This window comes from Acomys russatus, chromosome 16, assembly GCF_903995435.1.
Source record: "Acomys russatus chromosome 16, mAcoRus1.1, whole genome shotgun sequence".
NCBI lineage: Eukaryota > Metazoa > Chordata > Mammalia > Rodentia > Muridae > Acomys > Acomys russatus.
Window position 1 is genome coordinate 28708400 of NC_067152.1, and position 18538 is coordinate 28726937.

Genomic DNA, 18538 nt, shown 5'->3' on the forward strand with positions numbered 1-18538 from the left:
TGGTAAGGAACAAGAGAGACATAGAGACCTCTTTTTGGGAGAACTTTTAGTCCAGCAAAGCCTGACATAGAAAAGACAACTGTGATCCGGGCGTGGTGGCACACGCCTTTAATTCCAGCACTTGGGAGGCAGAGGTAGGCCGGGTCTCAGTGAGTTCGAGGCCAGCCTGGTCTACAAAGAGAGTCCAGGATAGCCAGGGCTACACAGAGAAACCCTGTCTCAAAAAAAAAAAAAGAAAAGAAAAGGCCAGTGAAGAAGCGAAGGGTATAAGGAAACACCTACCCACCTTTCCCTGAGGGGAAAAATTTTTTTCTTTTTCTACTTGCTTGAATATCTGTACACCACCTCATGCAGTGCCCGCAGAGCCCAGAAGAGGGCATTGGATCCTCTAGAACTGGAGTTATGGATCCTTGTGAGCTGCTGTGTAGGTGCTTGGACTTGTACCTGGGTTCTCTGGAAGAGCAATCAAGGATCTTAACAGCTGAGCCATCTCTCCAGCTCCCTGAGATAGTGTTTTTAAAAATTGTTGTTGTAGGCCGGGTGTGGTGGCACACGCCTTTAACCTCAGCATTTGGGAGGCAGAGGCAGGCAGATCGCTGTGAGTTCGAGGCCAGCCTGGTCTACAAAGCGAGTTTACGACAGCCAAGGCTCCACAGAGAAACCCTGTCTCGAAAAGAAAAAAAAAATTGTTGTTGTTCTTTGAGACAAGGTCTCAATGTAGGCTGGCCTTGAATTCACCGAGATCTACATGTCCTTACCGACAAAGTGCTGTGGGATTAAAGGCATATACCACCTCTCTCAGTATTAGACTCTTAAGAGCCAGGGAATGGTGGTGCATGCCTTTAATGGCAGCACTTGGGAGGCAGAGGAGACAGATCTCTGAATTTGAGGCCAGCCTGGTCTTCAGAGCAAGTTCCAGGACAGCCAGGGCCGCACAGAGAAACCCTGTATTGAAAAAAACCAAACAAGGGGGCTGGAGAGATGGCTCAGCGGTTAGGTTAGGGCCACTGTCTGCTCTTCCAGAGGTCTTGAGTTCAATTCCCGACAACCACATAATGGCTGACAACCATCTATAATATGATCTGATGCCCTCTTCTGGCCTGCAGGAATACATGCAGATAGACCACTCACATACATAAAATAAATAAATAAATCTTTAAAAAAAAGAAAGAAAGAAGCCAAATAAGCTGGATGCAGTGGCACCTGCCTGCAACCCCGGAACAAAGGGAGGCAGAGGCAGGTGGTTTTGTGTGAGTTCAAAGCCAGCCTCGTCTACAAATAGAGTCCAGGACAGTCAAGGCAACAGAGAGAAACAAGGCAGACATAGTGGTGCAAGCCTGTAATCCCAGTACTTGGGAGGCAGAGGCAATTGGATCTATGTGAGTTTGAGGTCAGCCTGTTCTACAAAGCAAGTCCAAACAGCCAAGACTAAACAGAGAAACTATGTCTTTGTTTGTTTATTTTTTCAACACAGGGTCTCTCTGCGAAGCCTTGGCTGTCCTAGACTTGCTTTGTGGACCAGGCTGGTCTCGAACTCACAGCAATCTGCCTGCCTCTGCCTCCTGAGTGCTGGGATTAAAGAAGTGCCCCACCATGCCCGGCTGAGAAACCATGTCTTGAAAAACCAAACCAGGTCAGTCATGGTATCACATGCCTTTAATTCCAGCACTCTGGAGGCAGAGGCAGGAGGATCACTGTGAGTTCGAGGCCACCCTGGTCTACAAAGCGAGTCCAGGACAGCCAAGGTTACATATAGAAACCCTGTCTTGAAAAAAAACAAAACAAAAAGAAAAAACGAGGCCAGGACAGCCAGGACTACAAGAGAAACTCTGTCTTGAAAAACTTAAAAAAAAAAAAAAAATCGATGATTTGATGCTCCTGTCACAGAGTGCTGCAGGCTAGGTCAATTATAAAGCACAGAAGCACAGCTTTCACACCGCTCATCAACATGATAGGACTGTGAGTGAACATGCACATACAGGACAGGCGTGTGTGTGTGTGTGTGTGTGTGTGTGTGTGTGTGTGGCCAAAATCACCCTTTCATCAGGTTCCCAACTCCCATAATGCCTTAATCGATTTCTGATGGACAGAGTCTTGTAATCATATCATCTCTTAAAAAGAACTGACTCCAGAGCATATACAGGGGGAGGTAATTCCCCTCAGGAACAGTCATAGGGGAGTGGAATAATGGGAAAATGAGAGGGAAGAATAGGAGGATACAAGGGATGGGATAAACACTGAGATGTAACAAGAATAAATTAAAAAAAAAAAAAAGAACTGACTCCAGCAAGTTGTTCTGTGGTCTCTCTGTCTGTCTGTCTCTCTCAATGCAATTTTTGTTTTTGTTTTTTTTTTTTGAGACAGGGTTTCTCTGTGTAGCCTTGGCTGTCCTGGACTCACTTTGTAGATCGGGCAGTGATCTGCCTGCCTCTGCCTCCCCCCGAGTGCTGAGATTAAAGGCATGTACAACCACGCCCGGCCACACCGGGTTTCTCAATGCAATTTTTAAAATTTATTATTATTCTTTTGTTTGTTTAGTTTTTTAAAAATTTTATTTATTATGTATATAGTATGCATCCGATCACATTATAGATGGCTGTGAGCCACCATGTGGTGCTGGGAATCGAACTCAGGACGTCTGCAAGAGCAGTCAGTGCTCTTAACCACTGAGCCATCTCTCCAGCCCCGTTTGTTTGTTTTTGTTTAGTTTTTTAAAAAGACAGTGTAGCCCTGGCTATCCTGGACTATGTACAGCTGAGGGCTGGGATTACAGGCATGTACCACCCCGCCCAGCACCAGATGCAATTTTTTAAAGTCCCACTCCTTTACTACTCAAGTTTCAACTTGAGTTTGGAGATGCTCAAGCCACAGCGAGCAGTGCCTGCAGATGCCACTTTTTATTTGGGGTGACAGTCTTGCTATGTAGCACAGGCTAGTTTTGAACTCACAGCTCTTTTTTTTTTAGCTTCAGCCTCTGGAGTACTGAGATTGCAGGCATGTCCCACCATGCCTGGTTGGATACCTTTTAAAATGGCTCCCGATGGGTGAAAACTAGGGCTTCAGAGGATATATAGGAATATTCAGGAAGGAATGGCTAGTGAGGGCAAACTGTAGCAGTCAGCCAGAGGGCAGGACACAAACAAACGTACCTTAGAGTAATGACAAGTAAGTTAACGACTGGAAAAGAGGCTCTGGGGAATGGTTAAGTGGGGACTTTTGAAGAGTGCTAGGCAATCCATACCTTTCACCCAGTCACCTGTCCAGGAACCTAGCCAAAGCCTGTGCAGGGAAGGCGGGTCTTAATCCAGAGAGCAAGTCCTAGAATCCTAGCGAGCGGCTTCCTCTCAGAAGTTTCGGTGGAGTCATAGCTAAGCCTGGTTCTCCCCAACTAAGCCAGCTACAAGGTCTGGCACGTCTGCACGAACCCTTCATCCCACTGGTTAATAACCTCCTTTCCTAAAGCAATGCCCTCTGGGTGAACACGCATCTACTCTCCAACTTCCCAAGCCCAGGTGAGCAGGCCAAATTGAAAGCTGGGGAGCAAGGTGATGGTGGCAGGCTGCTTGTAGAATCTTCAGGAAACAAAATGGCTCCAGAAAGGGCAAACAAGCTAGCTTCAGCATTTTTTAAAAAGACAGGGTTTTTTTTTTTTTTTTTTTTTTTTTTTTTTTAAAAAAAGACAGGGTTTCTGTGTAGCCTTGGCGGTCCCTGGGCTCTCTTTGTAGACCAGGCTGGCCTCAAACTCAGAGATCCACCTGCCTTTGCCTCCCAAATGCTGGAATCAAGCCTGGAGGCTTCCATGGTTTTATGTCAAACCTGCTATTAGGTCACCCCTGCCACCCACTTACTTGTTCCAGTGACCAAACAGAAGTCAAATCTTTGTTTTTCACTTTATTGTACAAAAAAGGGGAAAACAAAACCTCCACAGTGGGCCTTAATCTGGGGCAGATGTGTCTAAGCCATTCCCATGGTACAAATTCAAGTGTGGTGGATATTGAAACTACAAAATATTCCTTAAATATTAGAAAAAAGGGGAGAAGGGTCCCAGTGCTAAAATGTACCCTGGGCAACCTGACTGCACCAACCCTCCCACCCCCACAGCCCTGTCTGTAAGCAGTCCCAATACTTGAAATAGGAAGAGCCCACGTCATGTTCAAACTTATTTCTAGGTGAAAACACATTTCACTCAGGTATTCCAGGGCATTCAACCAAGACAACGCAGTTTGCTGGGCATGGTGGCACACACCTTTAATCCCAGCATTTACGGAGGCAGAGGCAGGTGGATCTCTTGAGTTCCAGGCCAGCCTGGTCTACAAAGTGAGTCCAGTACAGCCCAGGCTATACAGAGAAACCCTGTCTCAAAAAGCCAACAACAACAAAAAAAAAGACAGGGCTCTTTGTAAGCCCTCTCAGGAACTTAAAAACCCTGGTACTCAATTTTTAGAATAAGGACAGTGTGTGTGAGGTTTCTCTTCAGGAATCTCAATCACACAGTCCAGGCAAATGTGTGCCTTCAGGAGAGACTGGCAGCGGGGCTACAGCCACTTTCTGTGGAGAACCTACTTCCCTACCCTTGGCTTTCATTCAAGAGGCAAAAGACGGGGCAGCACAAAACCCAATAGCATGAACAAAACATATTCTGGCCAAGTTAGTAAGAAGAAAAAAAAAATCACAGGAAAGGCAACCAGGGACCCAGAAGGTCCCAACCTGCTGGTAAGGGTTGGAGGGCCTGGTGCAGAAAGCATCTTCTGCAGCCCCTTCCCCAGATGGGGGGGGGGGGGCGCGGGAGCAAGACCTGAGAAATCAAAGGAGATGGGGGGGGTGGGGAGGGGTGGCCAGAGGACATGGGGGAAGGCAGGAGACACATAGGTAGATCTCAGGGCACCTTCTGCAGCCCAGGGGACCCCCTTGGAAAAGTCAGGAGACCTTTCCCACCGAAGAAGAGCTTTAAGGCTCATGCCATTATCTGTCCCTTTCCACTTTCCTGCTGGACAGCACAGACCTGCAGTAGCTCAGAAGCGTGGCCTTGGCATCAGGTGTTTCTGATGATCTCCACAACGGACCCGAAAGGCATTCAGTAGAAGATTGCAGGGACTGGGCAGCTTTGGCTTGCTCCTGCCAGGGCCACCATCTCCCAGGCCTTTACCAACCCTTTTCCCAGATTCACAGAGGCAGGTTCTAGGACAGATCACTTCTCTTACACACGCACTCACAGACTCCTGTATTCACAGGTGCATCCATGCTGCCACATACACTCCCACATTCACACACACACACAGACACACACACACACGCACGCACTATGCATATCAAACCATTTAAGTCTCAACCCACCCCACCCTGAGCCCTCCCACCCCCCAGAAATGACAACATAGACGGCAGCCGAGATCGGTAGGAAACGTCTCGTTGACAGCTCAGAGCTTAAAAAAAAAATATATACACATATATAAAAAACACTCTGCCCCTCCCCCGAGAAGGGGTCCAGGCAGCTCCTTCCTGCACGGGCAGGGGAGAGGGACATGGACACCGCCTGCTTTCTTGGGAGGCAGCACCCTACTCTCCCTCCAGTTCAAAATGTGTGTGTGGGGGGATCCAGGTGGTAAACCTCTCTGGGAAGGAAGGGCCCTCCCCCGAACATCCACCTTGCTGCAGGCTGCAGGTGTGGAGGACCTCACTGAACTCTTAAGGACACATTCCCACCCCCAAACTCCCCGGTCCATTGTCCATTGCGGAACTGCAAGTGCAGAAGGGGGGGCGGGGTGGGCCGGTCCAGTGCTGGCTCAGTCTGATGGTTGCTGTCCCTGGGAGAACCCTTGGAACTGATGGCTCCAAGACCGCAGAGCCCCTGTCCAGGCTCATGCGGCCTCCTACCCCCACTGAGTTTTTTTTTTTTTTTTTTTTAAAAAGAAGGAAAGAAAGTGGGGGAGGCGGTGGGGACAGGGGATAGAACATAGGGAGAGACAAAGGTGGTCAGTTGGGGAGGTGAGCTCTGCAGGGGCTCTCCTTGGCTGCCTGCCCAGGGTGGAGGCTGAGCCTCAGTTGGAGTCAGAATCTGAGGAGTCCCCTGAAGACGAAGAACTGGAGCTACTGCCCTCAGACTCATTGTCTTCATCCTCATCGTCATCCTCATCGTCGTCCTCGTCGTCGTCATCGTCATCATTCTGGGAGAATAAAGACCCTGCAGTCACCACGTGACCTCTACAACCTCCACAGCCCTCCTTCCGCCATGCTGTCTACTCACCTCATCCCCATCCTCGCTCTCATCCTCGCTGCTAGACTCAGAAGAATCTCCGCCATCCTCAGAGGAGTCCCCGTTCTCATCGTCATCATCTTCCTCCTCCTCATCCTCCTCCTCCTCCTCATCATCATCTTCCTCCTCAGACTCCTGGGAAGTGTGGAGACATACCAGTAGATGGGAACCACCCACCTCGCCAGACTGTGCCCAAAGATACCTGCCATGTTAGGGAGCTTCCTCCTTACCGACTTGGACTGCAGGGTGGTCCGGCTAGACTTGGGGTTTGGGCCTCGAAGCTTAGTCATGCTCTTACGTTTCTACCAGAAAGGACGGAAAGAGGGAGGAGTGGCAGTTGAGTCCCAGCCTGCGGAGAGCGCCCCCAACTTCCCCCTCCACTGCCCACTCTCACTCACATTGGAGATGTATTCTTTGTATGCTGCGCGGTCCTGGGGAGACAGGCTCTGGGGAGAGAGGAGCTGGGAGTCAAGAGAATTCCCCACACACTTGCTCAAGTTCAGCAGGCAGGCACCCCTGTACCGTCACTCATCCTTACACTCAGCCTCCCCCATACTTTGGGTCCCCGCAGAGTTCTTAGGGGCTCGGAACACAGCTCTTGATTCTGTCACAAGCACCCACCTCTGAGTTACCCTGAAAGGACAACCAGTTTCCCTATTAACTTCCCCAACTGCTATGTCCAAATTGTAACTCCACACTTACACTAAAGGCTTCCTAAACTCCAAAGCCTCACCCCACCTCCATGATTCATGAAGCCTAACATCAACTCCACCCAGACCCCAGTCTTTGAGATGACAGAGACTGACAAAATCCCAGAACACTGGACTGCTACCATCTCTCTGGGTCTTTGGCCAACCTATCTGACTAACAGGCAATTCTCCTCACTGTTGAAATGATCTGACTATTGAACCAAAGCAGTGGAGACAGCAGAGACTGACAGCCTAGCCAGGCACTAGAAGTCTCCAGGGTCCTGGCGGGAAGAGAATGCAGTCGATTTGAATGTCCCACTAACTATGCAACCTTGGCTCTCTTAGCTTCCGAGAGTGCCAGTGTCCTTGCCCTGCAGGACTTCTGAGTCACCGTGGAAACTATGAAGGGGGGTTCGGCTGGCGTGGCGCCTCCCTTCCCTTGCTCACCTTGACCCAGAGGTCCAAGTGCACCTTGTACTGCTTCTGCTGCTCCTCCGCCAACTTCTTATAGTGCTCCTTCTGGCTCTGGGAGATGCGCTGCCAGCGGCTGCCGATCTCGACCATGCGCTCCTTCAGCGGCAGGTGATTCAGCTCCCCGTTGGACAGCAGCTCCTGGGAGAACTTCTGGTAACCGTTCCTGCAGGGCAGGGGAGACACAGGTATGGTCAGAGTCCTAAGGAGCCACCTTCTAAGTCCTGTCCTCACCAGGATCGGTTCCAGCCCCAAGCTTACATGGGAGGCTTCTTGGGCTCCCCCTGGAATTTCATCTTCTTGGAAGAGTTTGTAGCAGCCGGAGGGGCCCGCATCTCACTCAACTCTCTCTGTGGAGAGACACGGAAAGGTCAACACGCACACCCACACTCCCAACCCCACTGGCACGGGAGAAACTGCCTGGGGTGGGACTTGTAATCCAAACGCTCAAGGTTAATTAAGGCAGTGAGACCATTCCAAAATGCTTTCTGAGCTGGAGTTAACCCACAGGAACTCTGACTCCCAAGGAGACTGACTCAGGGTCTGAGCCAAAGCTGGCACTTCCGGCCCAGCACCCATTTATTTACATGGAGGCAGACGCCCAGACCCTTCACACCTCATATCGTTTTTGGTCTTCTGCTGCCTTCTTAATCCACATCAGCTTCTCCTTCTTCTCCATGTTGTTCCAGGTCATCTCCATGGCTTTCAAGGCTTTCACTCGGTCATTCTAAGGTACAAACCAGGGACGTCAGCTGTAGGAGAGGTTCTGTTGCGGGAGGCCACAAACCAAGCCTTTCCCACTCCCTGCCACCTTGAATCGGGCCAGATAGTCTCCGATGACACTCTGCTGCCATATTTCCTCAGCTCTCTTGGGCGACTCAGGCAGCTTGCCCCGCTCTTCACGCTCCCCACCTGGCTTCCTTTCAGACTGTGCCTTCAGCGCAGCCTCCCGAGCCTTGTATTTCGCCTATGGGAAAGCCAGGGCGTTAGCATTACCGGCCACCTCTAGGGGGCGCGCTAAGCCTGCCCAGAAACTGCTGCTGACTGCTGGCTAGGAGGGCGGGGCCGGCAGAAAGGAGGGCGGGGCCAGCAAAGGCTGTAGGCAGCACTGACGTCCTGCAGGCTCCGCCCCAGCCATGGGGCTGCACTCCAACAACCCCAGCTGACAACTTCCCGCCTTCCGGCTTCCTGGGCGACCGCCCCAGCATCTGAGCCCTGGCACACGTGTGAACCACTTCGCGCGCGGGTGCGGCCCTTAGGGGAGATTGGTGCTGGACTCTCCAAGGCCTTACCTTCTTCTTCTCAGACAAGTCGTTCCACATGCGGGCCAGCAGGCGTGTCAGCTCGCTTTCTGAGAGTTCAGGCCGCTCCTCCTGCAGCTGCCTTCTCTTCTCCTCTGAGAAGATGAACATGGCAGACACAGGCCGCTTGGGCTTTTCAGAGCCGCCCTAAGGGAAGCGCGGAGAGGGGTCAGGAGTACGATTACCATTAGCCTCAAGTGAGTGGCTCCACCCTCATTTAGCTGTGTGTGGGACGCACCTTGGCAGCTTCCTGTGAGGGCTTCCGGGAGGCTGGACTGGTGGTCTGCTTTTTATTGATGTTCAACATCTTCTCTTCCCCAAGGACCCGCTGCTGCTCTTCCTCTGGCAAGCTCTGGAAAGAAGGGCACAAGGTTGCAGTGGGCAGGCTCCTCAGACACGACGGCCTGCCACGTGTGCCTCTGTCCACTGTGCTACTCACCTCGAGAAACCGCAGCAGCTCTACCTCATAATCTTTCTTTTTCTAGGAAAAGTAAGGGGACTCAAGTCAGTTGGGGATAGCCTCCAGTACGTTGGGACAGTAATCCTCGGTAGGCCCCTAGGGACTGGGTGTAGCCTTCTCACCCCCTAAAGATGGCAGACAAGAGACGGAACTGTCTGCACAAGTTGAAAAGCAAGCAGGTGGTCAAGGCAAACCTCATGCTTGACACTCCAAGACAGAACCCAAAGATTAAGGATGGCCTGGCCCCTGCCCTGCGCACCTGGTCACACTTCTTGTGATAAGCATCCTTTTCCTTCTGGGAGAGCAGCTTCCACTGCTGGCTGCATAGCACCATGCGCTCTGTGCTGGGCACATCCTTCATGTTGGCCATGAGCTCGGCACAGTACAGCGAGTAGCTGTTCCTGTTGAATCCAGAAGGCAGGCCCATGAGCAAGTAGCAAGGGGCCTTCTTGCTGCCCAACCTGGGTTCAGGCTCTTCACTGGCCACTCGTCCACCCACCCAGGGCAGGACTCACGGAGGCGGCTTGGTGGGTCGCCCATCGAACTTGTCCTTGAGCTGGCGCTCGGCCTTGGTGAGGGTAGATTTGGTGATGCCTTCTTCGCTGATGTTTAGCTCTGGGTGCTTCTGGATATAATCACGCATGATCTCCTGCAGAGTGAGGTAGGGGATTGGAGGGTAACGGGGTGCAGGGTTAGCTGGGACGCCGTAAGGGGGGGGAGAGCCGCTGGGGAGGGGAGGCAGGGAGCAAAGCTGGGGATGGCCACGTGTTGTCTGTGTGCCTGCTGTGTCATTTGCAGTATGTTGCCCTGCTCTGCCCTAGCCTGAGATCTCTCCGTAGGACGGGGGGGTTGTGAGATGGTAGGGGCCGAGGTGAGGGGCCCAAAAGGCCCCTCCCTCAATAGAGGGTCAAGGAATGACTGCCACCTGCAGAATGCAGTGGCACAAGTCAGAGGTAGAGGCTCGTGAAGAGCCGGATGGGGAGGAGCGCAGCGGAAGCCTAACCTCGTACTCCTTCCGCTGCTCCAGGGCCTTATGAATCCATTTCAGCCTCTTTTTGTCCGAGAGCTGAGACCACTGCTTCCCCAGGGAGTCCTTCACCTCCTTCGTAGTGGCCTGCAAACCAAAAGCCGTCAGACACACACAGGCAGCCAGGGGCAGGGGGGAGGGGGCTGAGGGGCACAGAGGCCCCGCCCCCTCGGGCCACAGGAGGTCACACAAGTGTCCACCGAAGGCCAGGAGGGTTAAGGTGGAGAGGCAGGGACCCACCTCAGTGCAAGGGACAGGCTCACACACACACTCATTCACACGCCAGCTGGCCCAGGCCCTGTCCATGCAAAACCCCCCCCCGCTGGGGAGGGGCCTCCTCTCCTGCTCCCCTGCACCATACCCAGCCACCTGGCGCGGCTCCCCCCTTGCCACCGCCGTGTGCCCTCCACCCCAACCCTTTGGCCAGACACTCACATCCGGCCGCACTTTGAGATACACCTTCTTCTCATGGGTGTACCACAGTTGCTGGGGAGTTTTGGGCTTCTCGGGGATGTCCGACTTCTTGGCATTCTGGATAAGGTCAGGGTGATCCTCCCTAGCCAGGGGACCGGAGCAAGGGTCAGCGGCGGGGGGGGATACTGCTATTGGCAGACCCCAGCTAAATGCCCAAGCCAAGCCTTCTAGGCCTTTCTTCAGCTCAGTGTCTTTGCCCCTGAACCTGACACTCTATGCAAACCAACCATGCCTCGTGGATGGTCGGTTCTAGTCTCCAGCCAGTATGTTCATCCTACCACATCCAGCACCCCGTGGCCCTCCTCTGCCTTACCTGAATCGGGCCAGGTTTCGCTCGAACTCCTGTTTCTCCCTCTGGAAGTCCTGAATATATTTCATCTGAAGAGAGGAGAGGATGGGGTCATCCAGGACCCAAGGCCTACTTCACCCAGTTCTAGAAAAGCCACCTTCCTGTGACTGCCTTGCCTCCTGCCACAAATTTGGATAGGCGGTGTCTGTGCCTTCAGTCACTTGAAGGTCTGGTGACTAATAATAGCCAGTGGATTACAGGCAGTCTTCCAAGGCAGGGGACAGTGCATCACTCACCCGGCGGAACAGTAACAGGCTAGGACTACCCTACCCGCCCCTTTCTCCACCACCACAGATTTCCTGAGTCTCATTACTGGTGCTCCCTCTTCCCAGCCCTCTGTGGCAGCAGATGTTGGTCTGTCCCCTGTAGGGTAGCTAACTGAACCAGGGAAGCTAAATTCTAAGGCAGGAGAGAGACGCTGTTGCTGAAGGGACACAGAATGAATTCCTGCCACACAAATCACATTCCAATAAACGTCCTGAATCTGGAGCTTCTTCCCCGTCCGTCAGCCAATCGTCTCACATTCCGGCCACTGCTGCCTCCTGTCTCTAGGCTCCTGGAGCCCCAGGCTCTTTCAGAACCCCTCTCTCTCCTTTCCTCAGGCGCATCTTTCTCTTTCCTTTCTCCCTCTGTTGTAGAGGGTCACCACAGCACTGGAAGGGGCGTGAGGCTTACAACAGAACCAGGCTCCTCCCCTTTCTTGTAAGAAGCACCAGGTACAAGGAGGTAGCTCATTTCCCCATACTTCCCAACGAAAGCCAGATACAGAGCGTAGCCTCCTTGGGGCAATCCCAGTCTTCCTCAGACAAGTTTTTGGAACTAAAAGGCATCTCAAGGTTCTGTCTGGCTCATCCTCTATACCCCAAAACAGGAGCAGTGAAGTGACTTACCTGAAGGCCCCATACACAGTCAACTGGCAAGAGTCAGTAGGACAAATACAAACCATTGTGCCCACACTAATGCTCTCTCCACTGCCTCTGTCCCTCCCATCCCTCGGGGGTTTGGTGGCATGTGTAGTCACTGTCCCAAGCCCTCACCCATGGGGTCAACTGCAGCTCTGGCAGTCCGTGGCATGCATAGGCTTCGGTATGGGCCACAGACAGCTGGCTTTACCCCACCCAAGCCTATTCCCACTTTGGATTTAGCAACAAGGGCGCGAGTGTTCAGCCAGATAGTTCAGAAAAACGGCTGGTTGCCCGGTATGTTGGCTTGTGCCACTTCTGAGGAGCTCGGTGCGTACAACTTTCTGTCCTTTGCCCTCCAGCGTGCATCTCCTGTCCCTGGCTGCCCCTCATTGACGGCTCTCCACTGGTCTCGTCACCCACCAGCTCCCCTTTGTGTCCAGCTCTCTCCTCATCCCTCTCCGTTTTTCTTTTTAATGTGCTCAACGCCCTTCAGTATTTTGCTTCCTATCTTCCAGGACGCCCCCCCCCCCCCGCCCCTCCGAGCCGTGTCTGGCTTTATCCCTCCATGACCAGGAGATCAGGACAACTTTTACCTAAAGGGACGTATCCCTGACTATCTGAAACAGTGGTCCATTTCCATAGGGAGCAGCCTGAAGTGAGGAAGAACAACTTGCGCCCTTGTCTGTGTGGAAGCAAGTTCAGTTGTGGTGTGGCAGAGGTTCCGAATCCAAGTGTGCTCAAGCATCATTGGTGGTTAAGACCCAATGACCAGGCTTTCCTACGCCCCAATTCCTTGCTCACAAAGATCAGGACAATCCCCCTTTCCTGAGGTCTCTTGGCTACTCAAGTAGCACAGTAGGTAGAGAGCTGCTGCAGAGCGGGGCGTGGTGGTGCACGCTTTTAATCCCAGCACTCGGGAGGCAGAGGCAGGCGGATCGCTGTGAGTTTGAGGCTAGCCTGGTCTACAAAGCGAGTCCAGGACAGCCAAGGCTAACACAGAGAGACCCTGTCTCAAAAAACCAAAACCAACCAAACAAAAAACCCAAACAAACAAAAACCACCACCAAAAACTGCACAGATTGGAAAGGGAGGATGCTGAAGTGTGACTGGCCATGGGCTACAAGAGCAGTGTTGCCCCCTGCAATAAGGCCTGTCTGACCACGTGTGGGCCCAGGAGTGGACAGATAACCAGGGGTAGCCTCCAAAGACACTACACTCTACTGCACTGACTCAGCCACACCCCTGATGTGGAGTTCCTCTGTCCCTATTCCCATCCCCCTGACGGACCTGCACCAGCCGCTCCCACCGGAAAGCACCTCTGCCCTCCCCCAGCCAGAGCCCCCTCCCCCACCTTCTTCTTCTCTGGAAGCTCCTTGTATTTCTTAGACAGGATCTTGGTCAGGTCCAGGTTGCTCATCTCAGGGTGGAGTTTCGCATACTTAGCCCGCTTCTCCATGAAGAAGCGGAAATAAGGGGTGAGAGGCTTCTTTGGGAAATCTGGGTGTTTCTGGAACAAAGCAAAGCGGGGGTTAGATACCACCCAATCTTTAAACCCCTCTTCCCTGACCCCCAGGGCTCCTCAGTCTAGGAACTCACCTTGAGTTTTTTGCCTTTATAAGGGTTTTTAACATGTTCCTGAGCATCAAGGATCAATTCTGTCAGAGTCCGGAACTTCCTCACCTGGAAGGAAGGAAGAAATAAGGAGGAAGGGATTTGGGAAACAGCACTCCACACGGCAGCCTCCAATGTTACTGCTATTCCCCACCACACTGGAGGAGGAGACAAACCAACGGCCTATATTACGGGCAACTTATGCCCGAAGCACTAGCTCATGCCTGCTGCAGAGGCCCAAGCAGTTGGGCACACTTCAGGGCAGTGACGACAAGACGGACTGATTACAATGTAGCCTCCACGCCTGCACCTCATTCACCCCCACCCCCATGGCACAATTTGGGCCCTAAAAGTCTGACACAGGAAGTATTCAAAGCACCTAGAAGCCTGGGAGAACTGTGAGCTCTATCTAGGCTGCTGCTATCACCCAGGCCGGTTCCTCCCATAAGGCCTAAGTCAGAGCGGACAGATGAACAGAACTCCTTCTGCCCCAGGTGACAGGCTCACCTCATCTTCCCCCACTTCCTCTGACATAACAGTATGTGCAGATATGTATTTACGCGTGTCAGAAAAGTAAGACTCAGTTACCTCGTTAGAAATCTCCACCCATTTGAGTTTGCACATATCTCCTGAAAAATCCTTAAATGCAACCTTTTCCCAGTCCATGTGTGACTCTGTGGTTTTGAACTTGGAGCTGTCATTGGATGGAAGGTTGTTCTTCATGCATTCCAGCAAAGTCAGCATATCTTCCTGGGACCAGCGGTCTGTGAGGTGTAAAAGAGAAGTCATCATGGTCTATTCCCCAGTCTTTCCCAAAGCCCATGGTTGCTTCTTCTTCTTCTTCTTTCTTTTTTGGAGATCCACCTGCCTCTGCCTCCCAGGTGCTGGGATTGAAGGTGTGTGCCACCACTGCCCGGCCCCCTGGTTGCTTCATATCTCAATTACGGCATCTTTCCTTAGACATTGCTCAGCCGTAAGAAATAACTGTGGCTCCATATTATATTAGGGCAGGGACACCAGACCAGACACCACCACCTCTCCCTCCCCTCAAAACTGTTCATTTCTAACATGCTAGGCTGCCATGGGCCCTTTTTACTGTATGAGACAGAGCTAAGCTATAGCGGTTTGGGGCCCTATGGCTAAATGGCTCATCAGAAAGGCTGCGAAGCAGGGGAGAAACATGTCTAAATGTGGTCAAGCTCTGGTTAGGCATCAAACACACAAGGCCTGAGGTTGGGGTGTGGCCAATAAGGCACCCGCCCCCTCTATCACTCGCCTCCCTCATAGTCACTATTAGAAAGGCCAAAAGAGGATTTCTGGCAAATAAGATGGGATTCAATCATAAGACCACCCACAAAGCAAGCTCTGAGAAAAGGTGTGCAGGTGGGCAGAGGTCTCAGGCCCTGCACCCTGGAGAACCCCAAAATTCCAAGTTGCCTTCTTAGCCCAATTCCTAAGGAAGACAAAAGGGCATCTCAGGCTAATAATTGTCTGCAGCTGCTTAAGTGCAGCCTAGAGACAGCTCAGAGCCTCTCTGGAGGATGGCAGCCCTGGAAGCTGAGCTGGGGGAAAGCAGAAGAGCTTTTCACTTTCATTTGCACCTGGTAACCTGGACCAGGGTTTCTGCAGGGGTCACATGGACCCATAATCCTCTCCCCCTCATGTCTCACAAGCATTGCCAGCTGCTCAGCTTCATACTGCCCTCCACTAAGCAGACGTTACACTGCTGACAGAAGGACCTAGCCATCTATAAATCCTCTGGCTTGGGGTGCTAAACCACCAAAATACTCCTCTCCTTGATTTCTACCTGCCACTGACAAAAATCTTATCTTCCCCTCTTCCGAGGGTGAGGGCCTAATACTTCAGGCTAACTAGGGACCCCAGAAAGCAGGCTTGCACGGACCTGCCCTGCCTCTCAAGTTATAAGCTTATGGGCAAGTTTTTTGGATTTGGCTAAACCCCCAGGTGACAGATGCTTGGGTGTGTACAGACTTAAGACCCTCTCCTTGGACACACATCTAAGCCTAGAGGAACCTTTTAGAGGGCGGTGAGTTCATGTGAGAAAACTGAACAGAAGCTGTGGGCCCCTACCTTGGCCTTTGGGGGCGGCCATTTCCAGGTCTGTGGGACAGTCCGCTTCTCCGTTCATTCTCCAGCTGTCCAGCCACCTCCTCGGTCGCGCTGGCCGGGCAACCCGGGGTCAAAGCCACCTCACCCTTTCGAAGAGACACCAGACCCACTCAGGTAGGCTGAGAGGAGAGGGGCTTTCTATCCTACCCCCTCCCACAAGGGAGGGGGCATAGGTCCGCACTCTCAGCGAGACCCAACCAGGAGGCACACAGACCTCATCGGTGAGTGTAGGAGTGAGCCCCTCTTTTCCCTACTCCAGCCCCTACAGTCAGGCTGCGCCGCATGCGCCCTCCCTTGCCCACGCGCGAGACTGCTTCCAGCTCCCGCGTGCAGCTAGCTCCCGCCCTCCGGTCTCCTTCCCCCACCCCGGCCAAAAAAAAATCTCCTCCTCCTTGTTGAGCGCCCGCCCCGGGGAGGCCCCAGGCTGGAGGGCGGGGGAGGAAGGGCGGGTAAAGGGCGCGCGCGGGCACTGAAGCGGGCACGCGCCCCAGTCTCCTCCTCCCGCTTCCCCCCGGCCGGTTCCCCCCGCCTCCGCAACCCGGCGGGGACCCGGACGCAGCGCAGCCGCCGCCAGCCCGGGAGCGCAGCGGCCGCACCGCCCCCGGGGACCAGATCCGGATTCCCGCTGCTCCCCCCTCCCGACCTCCCAACGCGGTCCCCGCCCGTCCGGGCAAGCGAGCAGCCGGAGAGAAGCGGCCTAGCCTGTCCCCCGCCCCCGAGCCACCCCGGGGCCAGAGACGGCGCCACCGCCCAGCTACCCCGACACGCACGGAAGAAGTCCGGCGCAGAGGCGCGACCGCGGTGGGAACGGCCGCCTCCTCCCCGAGTCTGCGGCCCAGCCCTGCCGGCGCCCCCGCCCCGGCCTCCGGGGAGCGGAGCCAAGCAGAGGGCGGGAGGACGGCGGCCGCGAGGCGGGGGCGCTGCGCTCACCGGCCCCGCCGCCCCCTCCGGCGGCCGGCGAGAACTGCGCCTGTCGGTCGGAGAAGCGCGGGCTCCTCCGCCTGGGGCCTCACTTAGGCCTCGCTTCCTGCCCTTTCTACCCCCGGCTCTCGGCGCCCTTCCCTGTGTCCCGGTCAGCTCGACTACAGTCCTCCCCGGTATCGCCGCCCGGCGTCTGCCGCACCGGCGGCTCGCTCCCTAGCCCCGGCCCCAGCGCACGTCCTCCGCCGCCTCGGTTACCCGGCGCAGCGCGGCCTCTGAGCTCCCCGCTCCGGCGGCTCCCTTCCCGGCTCTGAGCGCGGCGCCCTCCCCCGCTCGGCCGGGCACAGCCGCAACTCCCTCCCGCGGCGGCAGCGGCTCCTCCTCCGGGCGCGGCGGCGGCGCTGGGGCGGCGGCTGCTGCTGCTGTGGCGGCGGTGGCTGCTGCCTGCTGCTCCTCGCGGCGAAAAGCACAAAGCACAGCGCCCTCCGCCTGCAGGCAGCCCGCCCGCCCGCCGGCCCCGGCCTCAGCTCGCACACCCCCCGCCGCCGCAGCAGCCTCCGCCGCCGGAGCGGGGAGGAGGAGGGAGAAGGGAGGAGGAGGAGCGGGAGGGGGGGCGGGAGAAGCGGGGCAGCGAGCGCGTCCTTCCCCGTAGAGCGCACACCGACCCCCGGGGAGCGAGCGCCAGCCCGCCCGCCTCGCCGGCTCCGCTCCCTCCCACAGCCTGCCCGGGCGGGCTCCGCGGGGGGCAGCTGGGAGGAGGGGCGGGCGCTGGGGGGACCCGGGCGGCCGAGGCGGAGGCAAGGAAGGAGGGGAGGGGGGTGGTGGTAGTGGCGGCGGCGGCGGCTGCTGCTGTTGCTGCCGCCGGGGAGGGGGGGGGCCCGGGGCAGGGAGACACGCAGCCGCCCGGATGGCGGCGGTGCTGCGAGCCGAGGCGGGCGGGCAAGCAGGCGGCGAGAGCGACCTCGCCAGCCCCGCGGGGGAACTAGCAGGCTTGGCCGGCGCGGGAGGGAGGGAGGGCCGAGGTGCGGCGGTGGAGAGGAGGGTGCCTAGGGGGGTGGCCGGCGAGCCTCGCGGGTGCCGGCAGCTCTGCTCTGGAGCTCTCTTCCAGGTTCTCCCAGCTTAAGCTCGGCCTTCCGGCCCAGTCCTGATCTGTCCCCCTCTCCCGCCTCCGCGAACGGGCTAGCGACCACCCCGGTCCCCGGAGCGTGGCCTCCGGCTTGGGGCTCACGCTGCCCGATCTCGGAACGAGGCTTCAGCGCCTGCCTCTGGGGTTCCCTTTATTGCCGAACGACACTCATGAAACTTAAATATACTCCCAGTACCCTAAACAAAAACAAAAATCCTCCTTGTTCCTTCTCACGCCCGGGAAACGGCCTGGAGCGTTCGGCCCCGACCGAAGAGTCGCCCTGGGAGCCGGTTCAATCCAGCCCAGCGTGGCTTCCCAGGCCTTCCCCGGGCGCGTGGAGCACGGAGACTGGCGCCGCCGGGGAGCAACCCCTTTCCCCCGAAATCTCTGGCATCGAGGCTCACTTACCGAGCGTGTGTGTGCTAGTGAGGGCCCGGGGGTACTTGGCAGTACGGCGGGCGGAAAAGCCGAGCCGTAGTTCCGCAGCTGCCGACGCCGGGGCAGCGAGTCTCCAGACAAAGCTCGAGATGGCGAAGCGGAGCGACGGCTAATGGCGAGCCCCACGCGCCGCGCTCCGCCCGCCCCGCTCCGCCCGCCCGCCCGCCCGCCTCGGCGCAGCGCGGCGCCGCTCCGAGCGCTCGCCCGTCAGAGTCGCCTTGGCGCCGCCGCCTCCCCGGGCCGCCCCGGCCTCGCCTGGCCCCTCCGCCTCCTCCGGGCGGCTCAGCCTCACCCCTTCCCTCCCACCGCTCGAGGGGGCTTCACGAAAAAAAATTTAAAAGACATAAGAAAAAAAAATTTTTTTTTCTTCAAGGCAGAGGATTTTT

General features: G+C 55.4%; 1 protein-coding gene across 1 annotated transcript; it reads right to left on the reverse strand.

Moving 5' to 3' along the window:
* Positions 1-5634: 5634 nt before the first annotated feature.
* Ubtf (upstream binding transcription factor) lies at positions 5635-18290 on the reverse strand. Its single transcript, XM_051158769.1, has 21 exons — positions 18123-18290; positions 15629-15753; positions 14126-14301; positions 13523-13606; positions 13278-13433; positions 10986-11050; positions 10634-10754; positions 10175-10285; positions 9687-9820; positions 9431-9572; positions 9151-9192; positions 8950-9063; positions 8703-8858; positions 8222-8377; positions 8027-8137; positions 7672-7760; positions 7387-7576; positions 6649-6696; positions 6481-6552; positions 6242-6385; positions 5635-6161 (listed from the first exon to the last, which is right to left on the reverse strand). Exons 2-21 carry the CDS (start codon positions 15684-15686, stop codon positions 6036-6038), a joined length of 2295 nt encoding a protein of 764 aa, XP_051014726.1. The 5' UTR covers positions 15687-15753; positions 18123-18290; the 3' UTR covers positions 5635-6035.
* Positions 18291-18538: the final 248 nt, after the last annotated feature.

Coding starts and splice junctions, on each gene's coding strand:
- Ubtf (XM_051158769.1), bottom strand. CDS start 15,686: ATGAACGGAGAAGCGGACTGTCCCACAGACCTGGAAATGGCCGCCCCC. Junction 8,859..8,949: donor CCTCACAGGAAGCTGCCAAG/GTGCGTCCCACA, acceptor CGCTTCCCTTAG/GGCGGCTCTGAAAAGCCCAA. Junction 7,761..8,026: donor AAGACCAAAAACGATATGAG/GTGTGAAGGGTC, acceptor GTCTCTCCACAG/AGAGAGTTGAGTGAGATGCG.